This window comes from Dipodomys merriami, unplaced genomic scaffold, assembly GCF_024711535.1.
Source record: "Dipodomys merriami isolate MVZ:Mamm:240054 unplaced genomic scaffold, mDipMer1.0.p SCAF_70, whole genome shotgun sequence".
Lineage (NCBI taxonomy): Eukaryota > Metazoa > Chordata > Mammalia > Rodentia > Heteromyidae > Dipodomys > Dipodomys merriami.
Window position 1 is genome coordinate 6,486,893 of NW_027206291.1, and position 27,377 is coordinate 6,514,269.

The 27,377-nt window shown below is 54.3% G+C and overlaps 2 protein-coding genes across 2 annotated transcripts; one reads left to right on the top strand and one right to left on the bottom strand.

Annotated features, from left to right (window-relative positions):
* Positions 1 to 578: 578 nt before the first annotated feature.
* LOC138817645 (rhodopsin kinase GRK1) lies at positions 579 to 11,114 on the bottom strand. Its single transcript, XM_070008147.1, has 7 exons — positions 10,381 to 11,114; positions 9,089 to 9,216; positions 7,009 to 7,166; positions 6,754 to 6,837; positions 2,943 to 3,067; positions 1,774 to 1,975; positions 579 to 882 (listed from the first exon to the last, which is right to left on the bottom strand). Exons 1-7 carry the CDS (start codon positions 11,077 to 11,079, stop codon positions 584 to 586), a joined length of 1,695 nt encoding a protein of 564 aa, XP_069864248.1. The 5' UTR covers positions 11,080 to 11,114; the 3' UTR covers positions 579 to 583.
* Positions 11,115 to 19,180: 8,066 nt separating this feature from the next.
* LOC138817646 (potassium-transporting ATPase subunit beta) lies at positions 19,181 to 24,958 on the top strand. Its single transcript, XM_070008148.1, has 7 exons — positions 19,181 to 19,292; positions 20,302 to 20,430; positions 21,761 to 21,874; positions 21,990 to 22,189; positions 23,151 to 23,207; positions 23,861 to 23,977; positions 24,396 to 24,958. Exons 1-7 carry the CDS (start codon positions 19,181 to 19,183, stop codon positions 24,555 to 24,557), a joined length of 891 nt encoding a protein of 296 aa, XP_069864249.1. The 3' UTR covers positions 24,558 to 24,958.
* Positions 24,959 to 27,377: the final 2,419 nt, after the last annotated feature.

The following is a 27,377-nucleotide window of genomic DNA, read 5'->3' on the forward strand; positions in this document are numbered from 1 at the left end:
TCAGGCCTCCTCCAGAGGGGTCTGCGTGGGTATTATGGGACATGGTGCGGAGTCATGGTACTGCGTGGTGGAGAAGGTACACACTGAGCTCAGGTTCCCGCTTACACCAGCGCCCACACCATCCAAAGCCGTGGTCTGGCCACACGTCTGCACATTTGAGCATTTATACATTATTGGCGTATTCCATCTGGAATTATCTGTGTCTGGAGTGAAATGGGCAGGCAGAAGTGACTAACACATTTGAACACCCCTAGCCTGGGGCAGGCAGCCGAGCTCTTCTGCACCCACAGAGCGATTCCAGCTCCATCCCTGGGCACGCAGCTGCACAAAGGGTGTGGAGGTAACCCACGCAGGCTGACGGGAACTGCACCGCCTCAAGTTCCACATGGCTTCCTTTCCTCCCACGAGCTCCACGCGGCTTCCTTTCCTCCCATGAGCGCCACAACACTTCCTTTCCTTGCCCATGAGCTCCACATGGCTTCATTTCCTCCCATGAACTCCACATGGCTTCCTTTCCTCCAACGAGCTCCATGTGGCTCCCTTTCCTGCCGAGCATGGTCCCCTACCTCCCTGGGGACCACAGCTAGCAGACCAGACACATTCCTGACTTGGAAGCAGGGACCGCCGCCTCCGCAGTGACCCCTTTCATGTCATCCGGCATCTGCCCATCAGCGCGCCAAACATTCAGTTCCCCAAAGATCCCTGTCTCAATCATCTCCTCCTGCCAGGGAATGGGACAGTTGCCAGAGGCAAATTCTTGGAAGAATTCTGTGTCCGTTTTGTCAAAGACCACACCTTTGACTGTGGAAAAGGCACCAACGTCCTGGATGTCCTTGGCATAGACGGTCCTGGAGTCTGGGATGAACGGGGGGATCAGCATCCCTACAAAGAGATAGGAGATGGGGGCTCAGAAGAGAGGGCAGTAGCCAGCCCAGGGCCCATGAGCTCCATGAACACACAAAGGTCCAGGCTGCCATTCCCAGTGCCCCTAAATGAGCCAGCCATGAGCTCACTACACCCTGCCCCACAGCACCCACCCACAAGTGACCCTGGAGCCCGTGTGGGAAGCCTTCTGGATAAACCTCGCCCTCACGCCCGTGCGCTCTGCAAACTCCCCAAAGCCTTCTCAGGGATAGAGCTCTGGCCCAACTTCCTGCCGGGGCGCAGCCTTCACACGCCTCCCCAGCCTCTCCGCAGCCTCAGGTGGGCAGAGCTCTGCCCACAGTTGGGCCAGCTTCCTTCATGATGTGCCCACGGCTACCAGAGGCCTCCAGGAGCTGGGGTCCCGAGGAAGCCCCAGTGTGCAGCTGCACTCCGTCCTGCGTCCTCAGCACACACCACCTGTCCTGCGAGCACAAAGGTCACACAGGTACACATCGGGCCATGCGAGAGACATGGGGTACATGTGCATACACACACATGTGCAAATACATGGACCCATACACATATGCATACACATTCTCACCTGGGCAAGCACACAGCACAGAACAGACACACAGACATCCCATGCTTCTGTCTTGATGACACACAACAACAGCACGAGCGAAAGCTTTTCCCAAGCAAACAGCCCTGGCCATGCTTGGGCTCTGGGCCCCTTTACAGGGCAGGCTGTGGAAGAGAAATACAGCAGGTCCCAAACTTTGGGTCCAAGGGACACACATATCCCCCACTTGATTCAGTGCCCCATTCTGGGCGTGCGGCAGCAGGAGGGCAGCGGGGGTGCCCGAGCACCCCCGTGGCTGCTGGCCAGGGCAGGCCCCGCAGGTCACGTACCAGCCTCCAGCTGCCTCCAGCTGATGTCCTTGAACAGGGCGTGGGCCCGAAGTGCATCGCAGGACCCGTCCCGGAAGCCCAGGCGCTTCACCGGGTCCTTCTCCAGCAGCGCCTCACAGAAGTCCCTGCTGGCCTGGCTGAACTTGTCAGGGTACTTGACAGGCTCGGACAGGATCCTCTGCTTCAGCTCCTTGTTCTCCACCTGCAGGGTGGACACACATCAAGCAATGCCTGGGACAGGCCTGGCCACCTCTGACCTGCGACCCCCCAGGTGGTGGGTATTGGAAGGTAACAATCGACCTCAAGACAAATAACAACCACCACCACCACCCCGCCCTGCTGCCACAGTTGAGTACCAGAGGAGGAGGGAGAAGAGGAAAAGGAGAAGGGAGAAGGGGCAGAAGAAGAGGAAGGAAATGAAGAGGCTACAGAGCCGGGCTAGTGCCTGTCCAGGCACACCAGGAGGCCCAGGCTAGAGCACCCACTGGTGGCCTCACAGCAGTGTCTTGTACTAGGGTAGGGCTGTGTCTAAGGGCAGCACACTAAGCAGAAGCCCAGATTTGGACACCTGGCCTCTGGTCCCCTCAGGCCCACGTCCTGGGGCTCTGGTCTGCTTGTAGGTGAGGAAGAAGTCAGTTTTGCTCCCTTATTTTGAGTAACGGACTGACACCTTTCTGGGTTCAGGTAGCCAGAGGGCTGGGGGTGGCGTGGGGTGCTTGGGAGATGACGAGAGCACGGGTACATCAAGGAGCACTGACTGAGGCTGTCCCACGAGCCAGGGATCCCCGCAGCTGAGGGCGTGTCAGGGGCTGTGTCCAGCGCTAGGATGGACAGGGCCCGGGCCTTCGTTGTCCCCCTTGAAGGACCCTGGGAAAAGCAGCTTGTCCTCTTGGAGGGGGCACATGCTCACCCCAGTGTGCTGATGCCTATCCCGTGCGTACTCCTGGGTGGAGCAGTGTAAAAATCCCTCCCTGGCTCCACCCACACCTCCCAGAACCTGCACACCTCTCCCGTGAGCCAGGACACTGCCCAGGAGCAAGACCCCAGATGAGACACCGTGCCCCACAGGCCCTTACATCCTAGCACCCAGGTCTGCCCCGAGGGGGAGTCACTGTGGGGACCAACTCTGCCAATTGCGCCCCTGTGGGGCCCACACAAAGGACACCCACCTTCTCCCCTCTGGCTCGGAAAGGCCCCCTGGCTGCCATCATCTCGTACAGTGTGACCCCCAGGGCAAAGTAATCCACAGAGAAGTCATACTCTTCGCTCCGCAGGAGCTCAGGTGCCATGAAACCTGTGGATTTGACACATGGCAGTCAGAGGCCCAGCTGCCTCGTGTGAACGTCGCCCTGCTGCAGCTCCCGGCTGGAGACCTGCTGTGACCACCGTGAGCCTCGGCACCACCGCTACTAGAGACAGGAATCCCCTGATATCGAAGGACACGGAGCAGCACCCCGTCCTCTCTAACTAAATGCCAACAGCACCCCTGCAGTGACAACCAAAAGTGTCCCCCATGGGCAAAATCCCCCTTCCACACACATGATAAGAGGCCCGCTTTCCCCCCAGCACCCCAAACTGAGGGACAGTGTGAAATACACAACAACCAGTACCATGTATGGCGTGTGTGCCAGGACACGTGCAACATGCATGTGATGCACACACAGAGAAGCATGTTGGTGTGCGTGCAACATGAGTGCAAGGACAAATATGGGAGCACTGTATGGCGAGGGCTGGGAGATGTAGACAGGTGCTGTGCCCTCCAGGCCCTCTCCCATGAAGGCTCCCATGTGCTCCAGGCAATCCAGAGAGGCCAGGTGCAGGGCAGAGCCTGCGCCCAGGACACTGGTGAGGCCAGATCCTGTCTCCAGGAACAAACATCCCTCAACACCTTATGAGGCTTTGCTACAGCTGAGTCTTGGTGCAAAAGTCACCGCAGGTGACGCTCAACACATGAGACCCTCAGCAGGGACAGGGAGGCAACCACAGGGTGAGGAGGCCTGTGGTGACATGACCAGCTTAAGGTAACAGAGACTGGGGGCTCAGCTCCTGTTACCCACACGCCCACCCCAGCAGCACCTGGACTCTCAGCCACTGCACAGCCTTCCTGCCCTGGGAAAACACTCACAGCTCTGTTCACAACTTGGCTGTCTACATCAAAGTCACCCACATAGAGACAAACCTATAGCATGACTGTGAATGGCTGCATCTCAATCACCACATGCAGCCAGCTCTACACAGGAGAGTAAGGGATGCCAGCATCACAGTCTCCACATGCAGACGGCTCTCTACAAGAGTGTCAACCATCTGCATCACAGTCACCATGCACAGACAGCTCAACACGAGTGTCAACCATCTGCATCACAGTCACCATGCACAGACAGCTCAACACGAGTGTCAACCATCTGCATCACAGTCACCACGTGCAGACAGTTCTCTACAAGTGTGTCAACCATCTGCATCCAGTCACCATGCTCAGACAGCTCTACACAGGCGAGTGTCAGCTGAGAAGACTTGGGCAGCATCAGCTGCTTTGGAGTCAGGCTGAGGGGACCAGGAGACTCCTTCCCAACCTCCCTATCCTGACCCTGTCCTGCCCTGCACTGCTCTTTCCTGACCTGTCCTGTGCTGCCCCTCCCCTGCCCTATCCTGGCTGTAGATATGAGCAGGTCCCTTCCCACCCTCCCAGCTCTGCCCCAGTTGGTCCTTCTGCTCCCAAGAGAGCTGCACCTCCACTCTGAGGGACACGACCACTTTCCTGGCACCAAACAAACCTCTGTAAGTTCTGCCTACTCAGGAACTGAATTGTTCAGATCTCTGCTTAGACTGAGAAAGAACTGTTCAGAGTTTCTAGATTGGACTTTCTAGAACTGGAATTTTCTAGAATCTCATCCAAGAGAAAGCCCCCCCCCCGCAGGCTGCAAGGGATACGGGGGACCCTTCTAGGCATTCCACACAGCACAGCCTAGAGGGCACGCCCACCTCTGCACCCCATGACCCGCAGAGCCTGCCATGGATGTAATGCCTCAGCGTTCCTGGGAGAGGAAGTGGAATTCCGTGTCTTTTGCTAACACCTGTCCTCTGCTGGCTAGACACCAGGAGTGGAAGAAAGGCTGTCTCCTCCACCATGCCAGTCACTGGCAGCAGCACCAGTAAAGGGGGCGCAAATGCCTGCTTGCAGGTGGCTGTGAGGATGGACTGCAGCCTCTGCTGGGAAGCTGAGCAGGGAGGCTGCTGAGGGGAGGAGCTCTGGGCCGGAAGAATGAGCTCTCTAGCTTGCTGGCTGTGCCTGGACTCCAACTGTGCTGATGGTTCCGGCTAGCTGCAGAGGGCAGAGATCTTGTAGGCCCCACCGCCATCCACCTGCTGCTCAGAGCCAGATGCCAGGAGGCCACAGGGATGGGGGCGCCCCCTGGTGGCCAGTGGGCCTCAGGACAGGACACCGCAGGACACTGTCCTCTAGTGAAGCAATTCTGTCTTGGGTGGATCCAGGGTGGGGTGAGGACTGTGGAGACTCAGACCCGCCTCATCCACCTCTGCAGACAGTGAGGCCTAGACAGCCTGGGAAAAAGCAGGTATGGCCAGGACTTTTCTGGCTGTGGGACAGCTCCCAGCCAAGCTGCTTCTAGAACCTTCTTCTCTGGCTCCCAGCACTGTGCTTTTGCACAGGGTCCTCAGCACCAATCAACTACCTAACTCCAGAGCCAGACCAGAGCCACATGCATAGGTGTGTGTGATCTTCCCCCAACAGAGGGAACATCTCACACTCCTCAGCCAAAGAGGTCCTTCTCCTAAACCAGGTGGCAGATGGGTCAGTCACAGGCTGCACCTGAGCACAAAAGCATACACACGGAGACACACACACTCACATGCAAGTCAAGTGTGCATGCACATACACACGTGAATGTACACATAAATACACAGAGATGCACACAGGCATATGTGTGCACAGAGATTAAGCACACACAGAGACACATACACTCACATGTGTGTATACACAAGTCACGTGCGCATACACATATACCCATGCAGGTACACACAAATACACAGAGAGGTAGAAGGCATGTATGTACGCATACATCAACATGTATGTGTGCATATGTCATGTTTACATGTATTGTGCATACAAATACACAGATTCGTGCTGGCATATGTGTGCACACAGAGCATTGCACAGAGACACATACACACTTGCATACACATATGCACAAGTCATATGTGCATGCACATACTCGTGTGTGCAAATATACACAGAGACACAAATATTCCTATACACAATTACTATTGTAAAGGAACCTGCAAGCTGATTCAAGCACACTCACAGGAACACACAGATGCACAAAAACATATGTATTCATACACACAAATACAGAGATGTATGCACAGGTGTGTGCAGAAGCATTCATACACAGACTTGGGTTCACGTATACATTAAACACTAATATGTGCATATATACCACATATGAATGCAAATGTGCATGTGTGCACATGTTTCTACGTTCATGCACATAAGTGTGTATACATGCATGTGCCCACGTGTGTGCATGTATATATGTGTTGTGCAAACTGATGTTAGCTGATGCCATGCAGGTTCTATTAGAGCTACAAGTGCCTGTCTAAAGTGCATCTCTGTCCCTGAGGCCCAGCAGAGCTCCTTGGGGGTCCAGCCCTATCTCTCAGGCTCCACTGAAGCTGTGACAGTCTTTGGACTCAAGGCCCACAGAAGCAGCTTTTGCCCCAGAGGTTATAGTAGTAAACATGCAGGGTCGTTGGGGTGGGGAGTTGTCCTTGTAGGAAACACGCAGCCCTAAGTTGTGCAGTGATTGTGGCCATTTGCTCTGGGAGCTCGGGAAATGCCCCCTTTGGCCACTGTGTCCTGGCCACGGAGCCATGCCACCTCTGGTCCCCAGAGAGAGGGGGGCCTGGGCTTCCAGGAATCCTCTCGAGGCACAGAGTCTCCTGTCCCTGGCTGTCTAGCCTTACCTGGGGTTCCTGCATAGCCTTTGGTCTTGTTCTCCCCGTCCTTCAGCTCCACAGCCAGCCCAAGGTCGGAAATTCGAACATTTCCTGAAAACAAACACAGGCTAAGGTTGCAAGTCGCCCCACAGGAGGACGTATCTGGCAAACCCAGCACCGTGCCGCTCAGAGGTCCTATCTGCACGAGCCCAGCCCCGTGCCGTGCCGAGCGAGGGGCTGGGAAAGCATCTGCCCCACGGCTGCAGCCCCCTCCGGCCTCACCATCGTTGTCCAGCAGCACGTTCTCCGGTTTGAGGTCCCGGTAGACGATGCGCCGCTGGTGCAGGTGCTCCAGGCCACTGATGATCTGGGCCGTGTAGAAGACAGCGCGCGGCTCAAGGAAGCCAGGGTTCTCCTCATCCACGTTGTAGATGTGGTACCTGAGGACAGCGCATTGTGGGAGGTGTATGCTAGAGAGTGTGGCGTGCATGGGGTGTGTGTGTGTGTCAGAGCATGGGGCAAGTGGGGTGTGTGTGTCAGAGCATGTGGGGTACATGAGTTGCATGTGCCGGAGCATGCAGGGCACGCATGGTTGCATGTGTCAGAGCACGGGGCGTGGGGGGAGGTCAGAGTGTGTGGGGCATGTGGGTTGTGTATGTCAGAGCGCGGGGCACGGGGGTTGTGTGTATCAGAGCACAGGCCTTGTGGGATGTGTCACAGTGTGCAGGGGGGGTGTCAGAGCACATTGGGTGCGTGTGTCAGAGCTCATGGGGCACGTGGGGTGTGTGTGCCAGAGCACGCAGGGCACATGGGTTGGGTGTGTCAGAGCATGGGGCGTGTGGGGTGTGTGTGTCAGGTGTGGGGGGGTGTGCCAGAGTGCAGGGCACATGGGGTACGTGTGTCAGAGTGCATGGGGAATGTGGGGCGCAGGTGTCAGAGCATGCAGGGCATGTGGGGTGCTTGTGTCAGAGCACACGGGGCACATAGGATGTGTGTGTCAGATCGTGCAGGGTGTGTGGGATGCATGTGTCAGAGCATGGGGTGTGTATGTCAGAGCATGCAGGGCGCATGGGGTGCAGGTGTCAGAGCACAGGGCGCATGCAGTGCTGGTGTCAGAGTGTGTGGGGTGTGTCAGAGCGTGTGGAGCACGTGGGGTGCGTGTGTCAGAGTGCGTGGAGCATGTGGGATGCGTGTGTCAGAGAGCATGGGGTGTGTGTCAGAGCGCGTGGAGCACGTGGGGTGCATGTGTCAGAGCACGTGGTGCATGTGGGATGCGTGTGTCAGAGCGCATGGGGTGTGTGTGTCAGAGTGCGTGGAGCATCTGGGGTGTATGTGTCAGAGCAGGTGGGGCGTGTCAGAGCGTGTGGGATACATGTGCCAGAGTGTGTGGGGTGTATGTGTCAGAGTGCCGGAGTGTGTGGGACATGTGCATCAAAGTGCACAGAGTATGGGCATTGCTGCACAACCATTGGTCATCTCAAGCCACAGTCTCCAGGCCCCTCTGGATAGGTAGCTGCCGGCTGCCTGACACCCTAACAATAGTGTTAGAGGGGAAGAGGCACGTCCTATGAACACCTATGGGACCCCAAGGCAGGTCATGGGACAGCAGCAGGGAGGGCGGAGTCACAGCCAGTCCTTTAAAGCACAGGGCACTCACAGGTCGGTGGGCACAAAGGCCTTGCCTTGCCCGACCCTGAGCCCTGGGTGGGTTTGAGTAGTGTGGTGTGTGTGTGTGTGTGTGTGTGTGTGTGTGTGTGTGTGTGTGTGTGTGTGCCAGTCCTGAGGCTTGAACTCGGGGACTGGGCACTGTCCCTGAGCTTTTTTGCTCAAAGCTAGTGCTCTACCACTTGAACCACGGCTCCACGTCTGGCTTTTTTGGTTCTTAGTTGGAGATAGAAGTCTTGTGGACTTTTCTGCCAGGCTGGCTTTGAATCACGACTCCCAGACCTCAGTCTCAGATGACAGGCATGAACCACCAGAGCCAGCAGCAGCAGTAACTTCTCCTTTAGCTCTCCCCCTCTACACCCTCCCCACCCAGCTCAGTCTAGAATCTCACTTGGCACTCAGACTTCACAGAGAAGAAAAGTCCCACAATGAAGACATGTAAGTGACCCCTGAACGGAGGATGGACATGGGCAGGAGCTGGAAGCAGGAGGTGGACTCACAAGCTGCTTCCCTGGCCCATCTGAAATCTCAGGGAGTGATGATAGAAATGGCCCAGATGGCCAGCCCCAGTCCTGGGTCCCTGCGGAGTGGGCACTGGTGGCATTCGACTTCAGTCCCTCTCCACGCAGGACCCTCGCCCTTAGCTGCACCCCACCCCACCCACAGCAAATGGCTACTGGGTCAGAAGGGTCCCCACCTTATGTCGCCTCCATTCATGATGGTCATCACCAGGCAGAGGTCCATCTTGGTCTCGAATGCGTAGGCCAGAGAGACAATGAACCTGCTATGTACCTTGGCCAGGATCCTCTTCTCCACCATGGCACCCTGGAAGAAGGGTGAGTATCATGGAGAGAGGCCTGCAGCCTGTGTGAAAATGTTGGAAGCGGAGGTGTGAGCGTCATGGAGAGGGGCTTGCAGCCTATGCGTGAAGACAGGACACGCTTGCAGCACGTTTCAACCCAGCCTTCAAAAGCAGTTGAAGAACCTTCAAAGCATGTTTCGTGTGCCCACTCACAGAGGAAACTAGACAGCCAAAGTCACCTGGAGCGGGGGCTTGGGACCTGCTGGGTCAGCTCCGGCAGGGAGGCCACGACCAGCTGTCCCCCTGCTCCCTGATCTGCCTTCCAGTCCCCCCACTGTGTCCAGCCTCTCCCCCTCCTCCCCCCCCCCCCCGCACACTGTGGCTCGGCCTCCGTGCTGCTCCCGCCCCCGATGCCCACGCCTTGCAGAGCTTGGCCTGCACGCCAGGCTGACCTCCCTCCGCTGCACTCTGTTGAGGCATTTTTGTAAGGATATTGCACGAGTTGCATGAACACTTGGGTTTTAGGCCTCAACGAAGCTGACGTGGGCCACCACCAGGTGTGGGCGCCCTGCCACCCTCAGCACAGACACCTGGGTCTGCCTGGCACCTCTGCTCAGCCACTGTCACTGGGGCCTAGGGCCTGGTCTTTCATTGAAGGTCAATGGCTGGCAGGGGGGAGGAGAGCAGGGGGTTGCATGGGGCTGCTGCTGCCTGGCCCTAAAAGCTACCCTCATCTGCCCTCAGCACCAGCATCGCTCGGGCGCCAGGCACCAAGCGGTTGTTGTTTCTCTGCCCTGGCTGCACCCCTCTGCCAGCAGGAGGGAGCTGGTGACTATGGGCAGCCTGCGTGCACCGCTCCCTCCGGCCTGGTGTTCAAGAGACACTCCCTGTGCCTGTCTTGATGCACGGTGCTTTCTACAGTTGTGCCTCGCTTCCTCCTGAGTCTGATTGCGGTGTGAGCCAAGCTGTGGGAGAGGCTTCCAGACAGCTGGGTGCAGACTCAAGAGCCCGAGCAAAGCATGGAACAGATGGGCTAGGACTCTACCAGGAGCTGCACCAGCCTGGAGGAGCAAACGGCAGCAGGCACGCAGAGTCAGGGGCAGAGCAGGGGCAGAGCCTTGGTGGGCACCTTGCATCCTGCCAGCCTCCTGGCTTGAGTCCACTTGCCAGACCGCCGAGCCGCCTACCTGGTAGCCTTTCCTCTTCTTCAGCCGCTTCTTGTTCAGCTTCTTGCAAGCATACATCTTGCCGGTTGCCTTCATCTGGCAGGCTGACACTTCCCCGAAACCTCCTTTTCCCAGGATCCTGAAGTCCAAGAACCAGTCCTCGCCAATGGGCTGCGCCTCCAGCCACTTCCACTGCAGGAATCTCAGGAAGTAGAGGCTGTCCAGGTATTCCTGGAACGGGGCCTGGCTCAGGTGCGCCAGTGCGGCCTGCAGCAGGGGCTGGAAGCGCCCGTCCTGGCTCCCAGCTGGGGCCTCCTTTGCCTGCGCCACAGTGCCCTCGTCCAGGAAGCTGCAGAAGAGCGTGGCCTGGGGGTCCAGGTAGTCGGCCAGGATGGCCTGTGCCTTCTGCGGCCGCAGGTCATCATCAGCGGTGTCGTAGTCCTCGATGTCCTTCCAGAGCTCCAGGGCCGGCACGTGCTTCTCCTCTGCCTTTAAGAACTGCTGGAAGAGCCGCTTGCCGATGGGCTGCTCCGAGCACAGGCTCTCAAATTCCAGGCTCAGGCTCTCACGGAGACCCTCGCACTTGGACAGTGGGGGCAGCCGGAGTTTGGCCAGGTACTTCTTGTCCCGGGAGGATGGGGTGCTGCTCCCATCGAAACTCCCCCGGGCGGCAATAAAGGCAGAGTTGGCCACCACCGTCTCCAAGGACCCGAAATCCATCCTGCTGCACCCTCTTGTCCCCTTCAGTCACTAAGCCATCGGCTGTGGCCAGAGCAGGCCTGACCCAATGCCCTTGGCCCGTGGCCTGTTCCTGCCCTTTTGAGGTGAGGGAGGCGTCCCCGCCGAGTCCTGGGTGCCAGTGACCCACTGGGGAGCCTCAGAGAGCTGGGGCTGGTGCCACATCCAGTTAAATCCCACCCCAGGTCACGGACGCTGCGGGGTGACCAACAGGTGCCAGAAAAAGACAATCCCTTAAGCTGCTCCAAATCAGATTAGACGCCACACTGGGCACTGGGCGCTTGGTGTGGCCTCCCCTTTCCCCCCTTCCCCCCCATTCCCCGCCTCTGCGCTCCCGCAGGAAGGGCAAGGCCCAGGCCAGAGACCCTGTCCATTTTCTCATGGGGTTTGGGACTGGTGAAACCTTGTTAGTAAAGATGGCTGACGGCTTTTCCCTACTGTATTTCATTTCTACATTTAAGAAAAGAGCAGCTGGGGCTGGGAAAGTGGCTCAGTGGTAGAGTGTTTGCCTTGTATGCATGAGACCCAGGGTTCGATTCCTCAGCACCACATAAACAGAAAAAGCCGGAAGTGGCGCTATGGCTCAAGTGGTAGAGCTCTAGCCTTGAGCTGAAGAGCTGAGTGACAGTGCCCAGGCCCAGAGTTCAGGCCCCATGACCAACAACAACAACAACAACAACAACAAAAAAGGCAGCTGATTATCGCAAATAAGAGAAACCATGGGATCTATGTTTCTTTGGGCCTGGAAAAGGTCAAAAACTATGTACAAATGACCATATAAGATGATGTTAAGCAAAATGAACCCCAAGATAGGGACACAAGAGGTTTTATCTTTCTTGCTGTTGTTTTTAATGTACTTATAATGTACTGTGTGATTTTTTTTTCTTTCTTTTGTATGTTCTTCCCACACAATATAACCCCTGTTTTCACTGTATTTGCTTCTGGTGCCCTGCATCTTGTATATATGCTTTTCTAATTTGGAGAGGAGAAGGAAAACAACAAAATGCTGAAATAAGGATACATGTTGACTCATTATAACAATGAGATGTACAAGACACTATGTTGGGGAGGTGGGGAGGGAAGGGATGGTAGGGGAAAACAAACAAAGGAGGAGGTAACAATGTTCCATAGGAAATGGACTCATTACCTTGCTCAGGTAACTGTAACACCTCTGTACAGTATCTTTACAATAAAAATGCATACTTAAAAAAAAAAGAGCAGCTGAGAAGCAAACCTCTTGGAAAGAGAACTTTAGAGAGGAGAACCCATATAACCAACAACTTCCTGGTGTTCCCAGACCACAAGGTGTGGGTCCAAGCCATTTTTCTTCTCAAAACAGAATCATGCCTGGAGCAAGAGATCCACAGAGCATCCTCAGGCAGAAGCCCACCCAGAGCATGGCACACGGGGATGCAACGGGACAGGGCAGACACCTGGGCCGGTCCAGACACACCTGAGACAGGACCGGGCTGACACCTGGGTGGGCCCAGAGACCCTCAGGACATCACAGAGACACACCTGGGGTACACCTCAAGTTCAGGGGAGAACACCTGGCTCCCGCTTGAGACGTAGACGGGGCACACCTGGAGCAGCTCTGAGGCAAACTCATGACAGAGGAAAGGCATCTCGGCTCAGCTGGGTGGAGTCGGTAGGAGTGCCAGCTCTATCGGGTGCGCCATACTGGTCTTGCTCCAGCACACAGCAGGCAGGCAGGCAGAAATGGCTTGGGTCTGCCCTGCTGCTGTGGGGCAGGGGGGAGGGGGTATGGGGAAGAAGGACGCCTGAGCCAGGAGGAGCAGAGGACTGCACCTCCCTTGGCTGTGACCCTGCACGGATAGGGGCCGGTCCTCTGCCGCTGCCACCACAGTGCAGAAACAAGGACTTGCCACAGCCTCCCAGCTGGGCTGGCAGCAGGTCGACTGGAGGATAAATATTTGAGGTGAACAAGATTCCATTGTCCCCAGGAGACCTGCACTAATCCCCACCCTGTGCTTAGCACGCTGTGACCTTGAGCCAGCCACAGTAACTCCTCCTCTGGCTGGCACTGGAGAGGCAGCTTCCCGGGCCCCGGGGGACCAAGGCCCTCTCAGTGTACCCCTGGCCACCATCAGTGGGGCTGGACGGCTGATAGGGCCCAGGGATGTAAAAGCCACAGGGGGGCGAGGGTAACAGGAGGCCAAGCCTGGTTCAGAGCCACTCTAGGCACAGCTACATTGAGAAGTGCTCCATTACTGAAGGTGGAGACATTGCCTCCTTGGATCCTAAGAGTGGCCTGGAGCTGGATGCCTGGAGCTCACACCTGTAATCCCAGCTACTTGGGAGGCTGAGGCCTAAAGATTGTAGTTCAGAGCCATCCTGGGCGGGGAAGTTCATAAGACTCTTTTCTCCAACTAACCATCAAAAAGCTGGGAGTAGGGGCTGGGAAGGTGGCTCAGTGGTAGAGCGTTTGCCTTGCATGCCTGAAGCCCTGGGCTCGATTCCTCAGCACCACATAAGCAAAAAGAAAAAAGCTGGAAGTGGCGCTGTGGCTTAAGTGGTAGAGTGCTAGCCTTGAGCTGAAGAGCTGAGGGACAGCACCCAGGCCCAGAGTTCATGGCCCCACAACCGGACCCCCCCCAAAAAAAGCTGGGAGTAGAGCCGTGGTTCAAGTGGTAGAACATCAGCCTTGAGTGAAAAAAGCCAAGTGAGGGCTGGGAAGGTGGCTCAGTGGTAGAGCGCTTGCCTTGCATGCTTGAGGCCCTGGGTTCGATTCCTCAGCACCACATAAGCAAAAAGAAAAAAGCCGGAAGTGGTGCTGTGGCTCAAGTGGTAGAGCGTTAGCCTTGAGGTGAAGAGCTGAGGGACAGCGCCCAGGCCCAGAGTTCAGGCCCCACGACCGGACCCAAAGAAAAAAAAGCCAAGTGAGAGTTAGGAGGTGCTGATTTCAAGACCCAGCACTGGTGGGCACACACACACAAACACACACATACACACACACACACACACACACACACACACACACACGAGTGGCATAGTACATAGTATTTCCCAAATACACCTTGCTCCCTCTCTCCTCCCCCCCCCCCTGCCCAGTACTAAGGTTTGAATTCAGTGTTCATGCTTACTAGGGAACCATTCTACCCCTTGAGCTCTGCCTTCATTCCTGGGAATCCTTTAAGCTTTTACCTCATGACAATGGTGGATTCACAAATGCTTTCAAGAGTCCCTGGATGGCATCAACTCCCCAACCACAGCACAAGACCCCAGGTCAATGCCATGAAGCACCATCCGACCATACTGTCGGGGCTTCGGCCCTGGGAGCTGGCTGTGTGTTCATCTATAAAAAATAATATATGCATAAAATGACATTGATAACTTTCAAATTACTCAAAAGACTCAACAAGAGAATGACATTCTGAAGTTTTTCTTACTATTGCTTCTGTCTTCTCATGCCTGGTCTTTCTTTCTGTTTCAAGAACCTCCCTCAGTCATGCTAGGAAAGCAAATCTGCTGGTTATACATCATCCTGAGAGCGCTTGGGCTCTCATTCCTGAGGACTGTGCCTCGATGCAGGAGTCTGTCTTGACAGGATTTTTTCTTTCTACTCTAAAATTATTGTAAAATTTCCTTCCCTCTTTGTGGTGTCTAATGAGAAACATCATTCAAATACTTTGTTTTTTGTCTACAGTTCTCAGAAGTCTGATGATAGAGGACGTTATTAAGGACTGTAGGGGTTTCTGTTTCAATTTATTGAATCTATAGGATTTGACTTTTTTTGAGTGTTTTTGAGCACTCTTTTAGCCCTCTTGCCTGTTTGCTCTCTGCAGGATTCTGGTGAGACTACCAGTGGATCTTCTCTTACAGAGCTCTGTGGATTCTCTGCCAGCTCGGTGGATTTATCTCTGGAGAATTTTCTTTTTCTTTTTTATAATCCATGGGAGTTATTCTTCCTCAGTCCCCTCCAATCAGCTACTAATACCCCCTTTAAGCTATTTCTTTTAATTATCAAAAATCTTTCAAATCAAAATTCGTTCTTCATAGTTTCCATGTTCTTCCTTAAGCTTTCCATTTCTTTGCCAAGGTTTTCTGGTTTTTTTTTCCACTCATATTATGCATATTTCCAATTGCTTATGAAAGCAGTTTAATCATTGTTGCCTTAAAACCTTGGCGACAGAATCTAACATATCTGTCATTTTGATGTTGGCATCTACTGATGGACTCAATTCATCTTGAAATCTCTCTGGTTCTTTGCGTGATGACTAATCATCATCAGAAGCAGAGATGTTGTCATATTACTTATGAAATAAGCAATGTGTGTGTTTTTCTCTACCTCTCCTTGGGCACCAGAAGGGCTTCACTGTCAGGTACCGAGATAGGGTTTCAGTCTCCACTGGGGAGCCCAGGCAGGTCCCAATCCCACCGGTGGTGAGAGTCCTGGGCTCCAGTTGGTCTCCATAGACCCCTACAGGTAGGCGGCCTTCTCACCTGGCCGTGGTAAAAGTCCTGACCATGCACAAGGCCAAGGCTGACGCCACCTAGGTGAGGAGCAGAAGGGGGCCCTCGCAGCTGCCAGCAGGGTGTCAGTGTGGGGTGCTCGTAGTGGGCATTCCATGGGCCACGTCCTGGCAGCAGGCTGTGGAGACACAGCCTCTACCAAGGTCTCAGCCCCTCTGTCCACAGGCTGCGTCCAGGCCGTAGTGACAGCGTGGAAGCTGCCCAGCCCACATCTCTGCTTCCCGACACTCAGAGACAGTTGGAAAGACAGAACTCAAAGAAGCTCAGAGATAATTCACCCTTCATTCATTTTAAGAGCATCTCCATGATCATGGAGACAATGGCTGAGACACACAGCTGTCTTCTGATCTCTGTACACCAGGCCCAAGCCAGCTGGCTGTGAACAAAGAGACTCAGCACAGCACCACATCCTGCTCATCCTTCACACTCCAAAGCCATAGGGTATGCTAAAGGTCACAGGTAGGAAGAGTCTACTGCAATATCACAAGTGTCCAGGCCAACTAGGTTCCATCTCATTGGAATTCAGAGATGCTTACTTGCACACAGGTTCTAAATTATACTAAAATGGACAGGGGGAGGCAGTGATAAAGCCAATCATCAATAATTCTAATAACTCAAGAGGCCAAGACTGGATGATTGCCGTTTGAAGCCATCTCAGGTAGAAAAGTCTACAAGACTTCCTCTCCAAAATTAGCAAAAAAAAAAAAAAAAAAAAAACAGGCTGGTATGACTCAAGTGACAGAGTACCAAGCATGAACAAGTGAGCTTGGTATGAGGTGCGTGAGTTCAAGCCCTATACCAGCCAAACAAATGTACAAACAGAGGATTTCATTGTGCTTTCCCCCAAAACTCAGTGTGGCTTCCTGTAGGTTCCTGAGAGACAAAACCTGGATATCACAGCAAGTGAAATTCTAGATGTGGTTCTGAGTAGACTCTAGATGTGGTTCTGTGTAAACTCTAGATGTGGTTCTGTGTAGATTCCAGGTGTAGTTCTGTTTGCAGACTCTACATGTGGTTCTGTGTAGACTCTAGATGTGGTTCTGTTTGCAGACTCTAGACGTGGTTCTGTGTAGACTAGTTGTGGTTCTGCATAGACTCTAGATGTGGTTCTGCATAGATTCTAGATGTGGTTCTGCGTAGACTCTAGATATGGTTCTGTTAGCAGACTCTAGATGCAGTTCTGAGTAGACGCTAAATTTGGTAATGTGTAGACTCTAGATGTGGTTCTGCATAGACTCTAGATGTGGTTCTGCATAGACTCTAGATGTGGTTCTATGTAGACTCTAGATGTGGTTCTGAGTAGACTGTAGATATGGTTCCGTGTAGACCCTAGATGAGCTTCTGTGTAGAATATAGATGTGGTATTGCTTGCAGACTCTAGATGTGGTTCTGCGTAGACTGTAGATGTGGTTCTGTGTAGACTCTAGATGTGGTTCTGTTTGCAGACTCTATATATGGTTCTGTTAGCAGACTCTAGATGTGGTTCTGTTTGCAGACTCTAGATGTGGTTCAGTATACACTCTAGATGTAGTTCTGCATAGACTCTAAATGTGGTTCTACTTAGACTGTAGATGTGGTTCTGTGTAGACTCGAGATGTGGTTCTGTGTAGACTCTAGCTGTGGTTCTCTTTGCAGACTCTAGATATGGTTCTGTGTAAACTCTAGATGTGGTTCTGCGTAGACTCTAGATGTGGTTCTGCCTAAACTCTAGATGTTATAATGTGTAGCCTCTAGATGTGGTTCTACATAGAGTCTAGATGTGGTTCTGGGTGGACTGTAGATGTGTTTCTGTGAAGACTCTAGATGTGGTTATATGTAGACTATAGAGGTGGTTCTGTTTGAAGACTCTAGGTGTGGTTCTGCATAGACACTAGAAGTGGTTCTGTTCGCAGACTCTAGATGTGGTTCTGCATAGACTCTAGATGTGGTTCTGTGCAGACTCTAGATGTGGTTCTGTTAGCAGACTCTAGATGTGGTTCTGCCTGGACTCTAGATGTGGTTCTGGGTAGACTGTAGATGTGGTTCTGTTTGCAGACTCTAGATGTGGTTCTGTTTGCAGACTCTAGATTGGTTCTGCGTAGACGCTAGATGTGGTAATGTGTAGACTCTAGATGTGGTTCTGCATAGACTATAGATGTGGTTTTGTGTAGACTCTAGATGTGGTTCTCTTTGCAGACTCTAGATGTGGTTCTGTGTAGACTCTTGATGTAGTTCTGCATAGATTCTAGACGTGGTTCTGTTTGCAGACTCTAGATGTGGTTCTGCGTAGACTCTAGATGTGGTTCTGTTTGCAGATGCTAGATGTGGTTCTGTTTGCAGACTTAGATGTGGTTCTGTTTGCAGACTCTAGATATGGTTCTGTATAGACTCTAGATGTGGTTCTGCCTAAACTCTAGATGTGGTTCTGCATAGACTCTAGATGTGTGTCTGTTTGCAGACTAGATGTACAGACCCATTATCTCAACTGGGCTTCAAAAAGGAGGTTAGCACATTCCCTGTGCCTGGCCCCCTCTCTCCCTCCCTGCAGAGGCCAGCAAGGTGCCACTGCATGGAACCTGTTTCCATTGTGTTTTATGCACAGGCCCTGGAGCAGAGAGACCACTGGACTCACCCTCAGCAGACACTTGCCTCGGCCCCCAGCTGTCAGCACATCCCACCAGAATGAACGCTTGGGTTCTAGGGGCCCTGGCCTCAGAGCTGTAGCAGCAAGATGTGGGGACTTGGCACACCATACCAAGAGGCCCCTCTGGGTCCAGTAGCTAAGGACTCCTCCACAGCTGAAAAGCCTCTTAAAGTAGACCCAAGCGTACCCCAGGGAGGGTGGGAGGACATTACCCCATGGTGAAGCTGGAAGGTAGCATTCCCGCCTGACTTAGCCCCTTCAGCCTCAGCCTGGTTCCACTGTGACTGCCTTGCCTGCTATCAGAGAGAGAGGCAAGGGTGCTCTGGGCTGCAACAGACTGCCACAGGCACTGTCTATCTGTGGCCATCCTGAGGAGGAGAGACTCCAGACCCATCAGGTGCTGTCTGTCTACAGCCATCCTAAGGAGGAGGAGAGACCCCCAGACCCATCAGGTGCTATCTATCTGCAGTCATCCTGAGGAGGAAAGACCTCAGATCCATCAGGCGCTGTCTATCTACAGCCATCCTGAGGAGGAGAGACCTCCAGACCCCTCAGGCGCTGTCTGTCTGCAGCCATCCTGAGAAGGAGGAGACATCATTGCAGGTCAAGGTCACAGCCCAGGCACGGCCAGCCGGTGCCAGCCCAGGCCTGAGACACCTGACTTGGGGCCTGTGCTGCTTGGTGTCTCACTGGTGAAGGAAGTGAGGGCCCTGGTGGGATGGGAGGGACTTTTCCCCAGTAACTATCAGGGTTAATCCAGTCACCAGCCAAGGGCATCCTGGCTGGCCTGGGACAGGTGGAGGGCAGATAGCAGGAGAACCTGGAGCCGTGGCTACCGTAGATTGTGTTTGGAGAGTGATAGCTGAGGGCTGATAACCACGCTCCACGCCCTTGACATCCCGCAGAGGGGACTATAAACCCAGAGGAGGCTTGGAGAGGAGCTGAGAGGAGACTTCAGACCCCAGCATGGCGGCTCTGCAGGAGAAGAAGTCATGCAGCCAGCGGATGGCTGAATTCCAGCACTACTGCTGGAACCCAGACACCGGCCAGATGCTGGGCCGAACGCCTGCCCGGTGGTGTATGTGTGGGCCTCGGAGTGGGGTTTGGGGAGGGACTCTGCCAGGAGGTATAGAGGAGCTGAATGGCTGGGCCTCAGCCCTGGGCCGGAAGCCAGGGTCCCCAGAAGGCCTCTGCACCCAAGCTTCGGAATGCCCGAGGGCAGGGAGCACTGAGATCTGGCCCCAGATGTTCACTTGTATGCTTGGGAAGAGCATTTTAAAGTGATGTTTCCCAAACAAAATGTTCTTTTTTTTTTGTTTTTTTTGCTTATGTGGTACTGGGGAATCGAACCCAGGGCCTCATGCATGCAAGGCAAGCGCTCTACCACTGAGCCACCTTCCCAGCCAACAAAACGTTCTTAAACTTAGTCAGATGATTGGGGGAATGTGGGTTTCCTGAGTCAAGTGGAATGGTGCTCCATTGTGAGACTGGCTATGAAGCCTCAATCCTGGGGCTCGGGGGGCCCCTAACCTCCAGGCAGCTCTCCCTTTAAATGTGAGGCACAGCTGGCACAGCTGGCCATGCCATTTTCTGTCCTCAGGGCTGCTCCCGGTCACCCGGGAAGAGCAGGGGAAGAGCAAAGGGAACACCTGGGTGGCCTGGGCCACCGGTGGTGGTGGTGACGTTAATGCATTGGCTGATAGTGAGGCTGCTCTAGCACACTCAGGACACACCTTGTACACTCAGGGCATACCTCACACACTGCCGCCATGCAGTGAGAAGTGAGGTATAGTGCCGGGTGCAGTGAGCGGTGTGGTCACACATCCACAGTACCTTCTAAGGTGCCAACACAAAGAATGTCCCTGGTGCCACCCCCACAGCTCTGCTGCTGTGGATTTGTGCACAGTACCTAGAGCAGGCCAGGACAGGGGCAGTAGCCCCAGGAGAGGGCACACAGGAGAAGGGCTTCCACAGGGGTGAGAACATGCTGACATGAGCAGAGGGGCTGGCAGCAGCGCACACGGCAGTGCACTGAGGTCTGTGCCGTGTGCACCGGCAGCTGCATCTCACCAAGAGTGTCCTCACAGTGTGGATCAGCCTCTACTACCTGGCCTTCTACGTGGTGATGACTGGGCTGTTCGCCCTATGCATTTATTCGCTAATGCAGACCATAGACCCCTACACGCCGGACTATCAGGACCAGTTAAAGTCGCCAGGTAAGCATCGGGAGGCGGGGGTAGGGACAGCACAAGCCCCACCCCCTGGCAGACCCGGATCGGAGAGCCACATGGACACCTCTCATCACATGTGTGTGCACACATGTGTGCACATGTGCTCACACGCTGGTACTGGGGCTTGGACTTGGGGTCTCCTAGCACTCTGGCCACATCTGCACACACACAGACTCTTCCCACGAGGAAGATGACCCCATCCATAAAGTCTGATTTTGCCTTTAGTGACTGAAACAGGTTTGTATCGGATGCATGAGTCTCTGCAGTCTGATGCAGGCACAGGGACATTTCTGGGAGGCGGCACAGAGCTCGGTGGCAGCTTCAGGCCTGGGAGGCCGGGAGGAAGGACCGGAGAAGACATACGGAGGTCCTGGGGCTGCCTTGAGACAAGGAACATGCACCACAGCCTTTCCCTGAGCACAGCGGTTACTCTCCTGCTAATGCCCCGAACACCACAACTCTGGCTTGAACATCCGTGAACCAGCCACCCGGCGGGACAGGACAAGCCGAGACAGGATGGGCTCAGTGACATATGGCAAAATTCTAGGTGGTACTGTGGCCAGCATGGCGGTTGATGTAGGGGACCGTGAAGGCCTCGCAGCTGCCTGGAGAATGGCCAGATCTGTGCTGGCAGACACAGGATAGCACTGGCCACACCTGCAGGGCGGCGGCGCTGACAGACACGGGACGGCACTGGCTGTACCTGGACAGCACTGGCCACACCTGCACAGTGGCAGCACTGACAGACACAAGACGGCACTCCCTGCACCCACACGGCGGTGGCTTCGCCTCGGCTTCCTGCTCTCCCACACTTGGAGTTTAGGGATGTTTCTATAGATGTGAAGATGTGTGTGTGCACACGCATGTGCATGCATGCAGTGAAGGTTTTCACTGCTCAGATCCCATTTCACTAGAGAGCCTGCTGCAGAGCCATGGGGTCCTCACCTGGGGTAGTGACGGAGCCATGGCGGAGATTAGCACCCATCCGCCGCCCTCCCCAGGGTCCTCTACACAGTGTGTGCCACTGCCACCTGGCCTGGGCACCCAGAATCTGAGGGACAGGCCCAGGCTTCACACCCACCATGCTGTGAAAGACCTGCACTCTGCTGTGTTCTGGCTGGTGGATGGAGTCCTGGACGTGTCCTTGGGGTCCTTGGCCTTTGTTCACAGTGCTGCCCTGGGCTTCCTTATCCACAGGGAGCCTGGCTTGCCACTCTCTTCCTAAGCACAGCTCCCTAGGACCCTACACCTCAGGGCAGAGGGTTGATGTGCATGAGCATCGGGTAAAGCCATCCATTGAGCATTCTCTCCCCAGGAGTGACACTGAGGCCTGACGTTTATGGAGAAAGAGGTCTGGAGATTTCCTACAACGTTTCTGACAACAGCTCCTGGGCTGGTCTCACACACGCCCTCCACAGCTTCCTGGAAGGTAGGCCAACCTGGCCCACCACTCTACTTCTGAAAGCCTCTCAGACCTCCCTGCCCACCAGGCAGCCCAGATGCCTGGCTTCCGGGGCAGACAGCGCTGGGCATCTCCCCCGCAGGTTACACGCCAGCATCCCAGCAGGAGAGCATCAACTGCACCTCCCAGAGGTACTTCTTCCAGAACAGCTTCCAGGCCCCGAACCACACCAAGTTCTCCTGCAAGTTTACTGCAGACATGTTGCAAAACTGCTCAGGCCTGGAGGACCCCAGCTTTGGTTTTGAAGAAGGACAGCCATGCTTCATTATCAAGATGAACAGGGTGAGTCCACTTTGGAGACGGCCCTGGAGGGGCGAGAAGACCCTGCGCTCTGCCCCGAGAGCCCCGGCCCATCACACACCCCGTCTGGGATGATCCACTCAGACCTGAGTGCCTAGCCAGCCCTCCACAGCTGGGGTTGTGTGCATTGAGTCTACACAGGCTGTTGGAGGAGCCAGGACCAGACTGAAGGCCTGGATGGGGCAGCAGGGACAGGAGGGGACAGGCCCCACCACTGTCGGGGACTCAGGGTTGCCACGCAGGGAGGTATCAGGGCTTCAATGCTCCCTCTTGTGCCACGGAAGTACAACCACAGTAAGCAAAGGGCAAAAAGGACACAATACCATGTGGGGGCACAGAGAAGAAAGCCCCACTGCAGAAGGGCCTGGGCGAGGAGCAGCAGGACCACTGCCGCAGAGACAAAACCGGTTCAAGTCCTGTGGCTGCGCCGTGGGTTCCTGTGTTACAAAGCCTGGGAGGAGCCACGCGCTGTGGCCCCCAACAGTCTCACAAAGCCAGCTAGGTCCCCAGAACTGCCCAGCCAGAGCACCATGGACATGGACACATCTGGGCTGTACAGCTGAGATGTCTGCCCAATGAGGGTCTTATGCAGAGCTGGGCCTGGAAAGGCACGCAGGGAGGCGGGCACACAGAGCCCAGGTCAGGACAGGGAGACGAAGGGCTGGAACGTTCCAAAGGCAGAGAAAGACCCCCAGAGGGTGGCCAATGGGACCTGCAGGAGCAGCAGGCAGCCTGGGTGCTGCCCTCCAACCTCAGCCTGGATACAACGCTACTGCCGACCAGGGTCATGCTGGCAGCTCTGCCACCACACAGCAGCCCCCTTCAAACACCCCGGGGAGGGGGCCTCGGGGAGTGTGAGGGACCCCATGGGTTCCCCAGGACAGGAAGGGCTGGGCTGATCTCTGGGCTGACACATGCCAGCACACAGCCACCTTTCTTCCAGATTGTCAAGTTTCTCCCAAGCAACGACACGGCACCCCGTGTGGACTGTGCCTTCCAGGTGAGTGGTGCTTTGTGTGGGCTGGGCCTGATGGGGGAGTGGCACACACGTGGTTTGTGGCACTCATGAAGCCACGCATGTTCTGTGGCACCCACAGAGCACATCCTGGGCCATGTGGACGGCTATGGCAATGCCACTCCTCTTGCCTCTGTGCTCTCTGGGCTGCAGGTGTCCTCTGTTCAGCTGTTGCTGGACACGTGTAGGTTGTTCCAAGCAGCCCTCTTCTACTCTGTGACACCTTAAGCTGCATGGAACAATGGTGCTTATGTTACCCCAGAGGTCCCTGCACTCTGAACTGAGTGGTGGCACAGAGCACTAGCAGCCCATGCAGACAGCAAGCATTTGCCACCCCAGCACCATCACCCACGGCTCCAAGATGGGATGATGGTGGGCAGCAGGGGAAGGGTGCACTCTGACAGATGACCTACTGGGCTTTAGGAGCTGATTATGAAGAGCCGATCTAGTGCGAAGGGTGGTGTACTTGCCTGTACAGTACTCCTCTCTCTCTCTCTCTCTCTCTCTCTCTCTCTCTCTCTCTCTCTCTCTCTCTCTCTCTCTCTCACACACACACACACACACACACACACAGACATGCACACGTGTGTACATGTGTCTCCACATCTGCTGCCCTCAGCCATGATCTCTCCTCCTAGGATGAGCCCAGAGAGCACAGGTCCCGGATGGACACCAGGCCCCTACAAGTGGAATACTACCCCACCAACGGCACCTTCAGTCTCCACTACTTCCCCTACTACGGGAAGAAAGCACAGGTAGGGACTGCCTCACCACCCTGTCTGGGGCCAAGGGCCTCAGATTCAGCCACAGGGAAGCAGAGACTATTAATCAAGGGCATGGTGGGCCAGTCCCAAGCAGGCAAGGATCCCCATGTTTCCCAAACGATGCTCGTACAACTACCCAGAATCATTCCCTAAACACCAAACCGAATCCCTGTGCATGCCCAAGCCCTCCTCCTTACCATAGGCTTCACTCCTGCTCTGTCTTCACCCATGGCCCCCAGCTGCAGGGACTTGGCCTGTGGCCAGCTCCTGGAGGGGGGGGGGAGGGGGGGAGCAGGAGCAGGTCCTGAGGCAGGATGAGACGAACCCCGGTGCTTTCCTTGTTCAGTTTTCTTCACGCTGGGGTCTACTAACCTCTCACCCGCCACATCCTTCCCCAATTCCTCCTCAGCCCCATTACAGCAACCCTCTGGTGGCAGCCAAGCTGCTCAATGTCCCCAAGAACCAACAAGTCATCATTGTGTGCAAGATCCTCGCAGACCATGTGAGCTTCGACAACCCCCACGACCCGTATGAAGGGAAAGTGGAGTTCAAACTGACGATCCAGAAGTAGGGCTGGGAGCCCATGTGCAGGCCACTGGGCCAGCCAGAGCCTCGTGGTGCCTTGCCTCTCATGCCGCCAGCTGTGTGGCCCCACGGCAACCCCAGGAAGCACTGTCCACCGACCAACCCGGGCGCCAGCTGCCTCCAATCAGATCCTTCCTGTGTCGTAAATGGAATTTGTCGCCATGGCTAAAATGTGGGGCTTGCAATGCTAACTCTAAGGCAGTGATCACCTCACTAGCCGGGCCCTACCCGTCATCTTCCCCGACGGAGATGCCACTTTCTTACTGTAATTTATTTTTCTATATCTCATCATGCACTGTTCCTTGTGTTAACACAACACCGTGGATGCACTGGCACAAAGGAGGCACATTTGGAATCTCTGCTTCTAAAAATGCGATTCCCACATTGTAAAAGCAATATATATTAAAGTTATTCTTATTCCATAAAAAACATCATGTCTTTCCTGATCTGGGAGAAAAATAACTAAAGCTCAAATACTTCCTGGGGAGAGGGAGGGGGTTGAGAGGGATGATGTATTTTTTGCCTCTCTTATCTTTTCAGAGTTTCAGGCCCAGGCCCAGCCTTGGACCTTGATCCTCCCAAGTCTGCCTTCAAAGCAGCTAAGATTACAGACATGAGCCACCCTGCTCAGCCCAAACGCTCCCTTTTATTTACAGTTTAAGTGCAACACGGGAAACTTACCAAAGAACACTGATGATTCTAGGAAGAAGGCCAGAGAGGGGTGAGGTATAGCCCTGGGACAGAACCTAAACCTGACCACTTCCCGCTCCCTCTTGGGATGACTGTGCCCCTGAGACACAGTTTGTATGTTCAGCACCGTCTGCAGGATGTAGGCCGATCCTTGGCCTGGCAGTGCTGCCCGGGATCTGCTAGCACCAGGAGTGGGATGTGAAAATCTGACCCCACCACATACACCCAGCCAGATTAACTGCACAAAGGAAGTCATCTGTTGTTCTCCATTTCTTATTCCATCCCCGGGCCAAGCCACACAGCACACACCATACAGATAGGGTCACACAGACATGCCAGGCTCTGCAAACACCGAATCCCCTCTGAGACCTCAGCACAACCCGTACCACAGTGGAGCCCCTTGCACACAGAACTAGATCCTCATACTCACAGAAATGGAGGGTGAAAAGAGGGAGAGTGACGGCGGAGACGCACTCCAGGGGGGCTTCTGAGACCAACCTTGGCAGATCCCGGCTCAGCAGCTCAGGTAAAATTCAGATTTTGACTCAACAGCTTGGGCCGTGAACATGAGGTGATTTACCAAGATGGAAGGTAATCTAGGGTCAGGGCCCAGCCACTCCATGTTTAATTGCCTTTACAAAACGGTTACAGTTAGTTTCCTTCTGGTAAACCAGAGGAGGAGGATACAAGGGAACCACTTTCACATGAGTGAGCACACCTGCCCCAGCATACAACAGCCATCTGGGCCTCCTCATGGCTGCCTCCATGCCCCCACAGGCCTCTTCCTGATAGATGCCAACAGCCTGTGTGAGCTGGCCCTAGTGCAGGACCGCCCCCACCACTCCACCCTACAAGCCTAATGACCCCAGGCTTCCCAGGATGCAGTGCAACACTGCAGGGCACACCTGTAGTCCCCGGTTGCAGAAAAAGGTCCTTTCCATTTCCCTCGGCAAACACTGGCTTTTTCTGAAACTAATCCACTGACTTGCTCAGCCATCCAAGCAATACACCTGCTCTTCTTCCTATTTTCCTTGGTTGGTTGTACCAAGGTTGCCCTCTTGCCATCTTCTGGTGCATGTGTGGGCACAGCTGTGCAGCCAGTACTTCTATTTACCTCTAGAACTGGACATCTTCCCAGACTGGAACTGTTCCCACCAGACTGTGCCCCAGTCCCAGCCATGGCACCTCGTCCATTTTCTGGGTGCCTTGGGAGCAGAAGCACCCAGTACGCTGCTTGTCTCACTGACTGGTTTATTAAGACGACAACGACGACGACGACGACGTTAAGGTTTGTTTGTATGGCAGCATGGGTGGAATGCCTTTCCTTTTTAAGATAAAGACTACACTGGAATGAGATATGCAGAGTAGACATCTTACTGGTCCACTTGTGTACCGAGGGATGCTTGGGTGGCTTGCATTTTTTTTTTAGCTATTGTGAATACTGGTGCAATGGGTATACATGTGCAACTATGTCTTTGAGACGCTCTCCAGGACTTGAACATATATCCAGCGGCAAAATTGCTGGACCACATGGTAATCCTGCTTTTAATTTTTTGAAGACTAGCCACTACTTGCTTCCATGGCAGCACCACAGTGCAGCTGAGTTGGGGTTCAAACCACACCCGTGGGCCCGCGGGGTACCCCAGATCCAAAATACAGAAGTTTGCTATTTTCTAGTTTGTCAGTAGTCATCCTAGCGATATATCTTTAACTTACATTTCCCCAAGGATTGTTGATGTTGCACACCTTTTCAAATTCTTGTTTCCATGATCTTTACAGGAAGTCTGATTTTCTTTCCCTGAGTCTGACTCTTCTAAATACCTGATGCGTGGAATGACCCAGTGTTTTCTGATTGGGTTATTTCACTGAAGATGGCATCCAGGTCCATCTGTGGGGCATGTATGCAGAGTTCTTCCTTTCATTTTTTTTAAACGTTTTCATTTTCTTTAGGTACTTATACAAAGGCGTTGCCACTCAACAGTGCAGCTATGAATACAGTGCCTCTTGATCGATGTCATGCACCCCACACTCCCTCCTTTTCTTAATTTTTAGGGTATGTAGTATTTTTGCCATCAAACAAAGCAATTTATGTATACAATGCATCTTGATCTGTTTT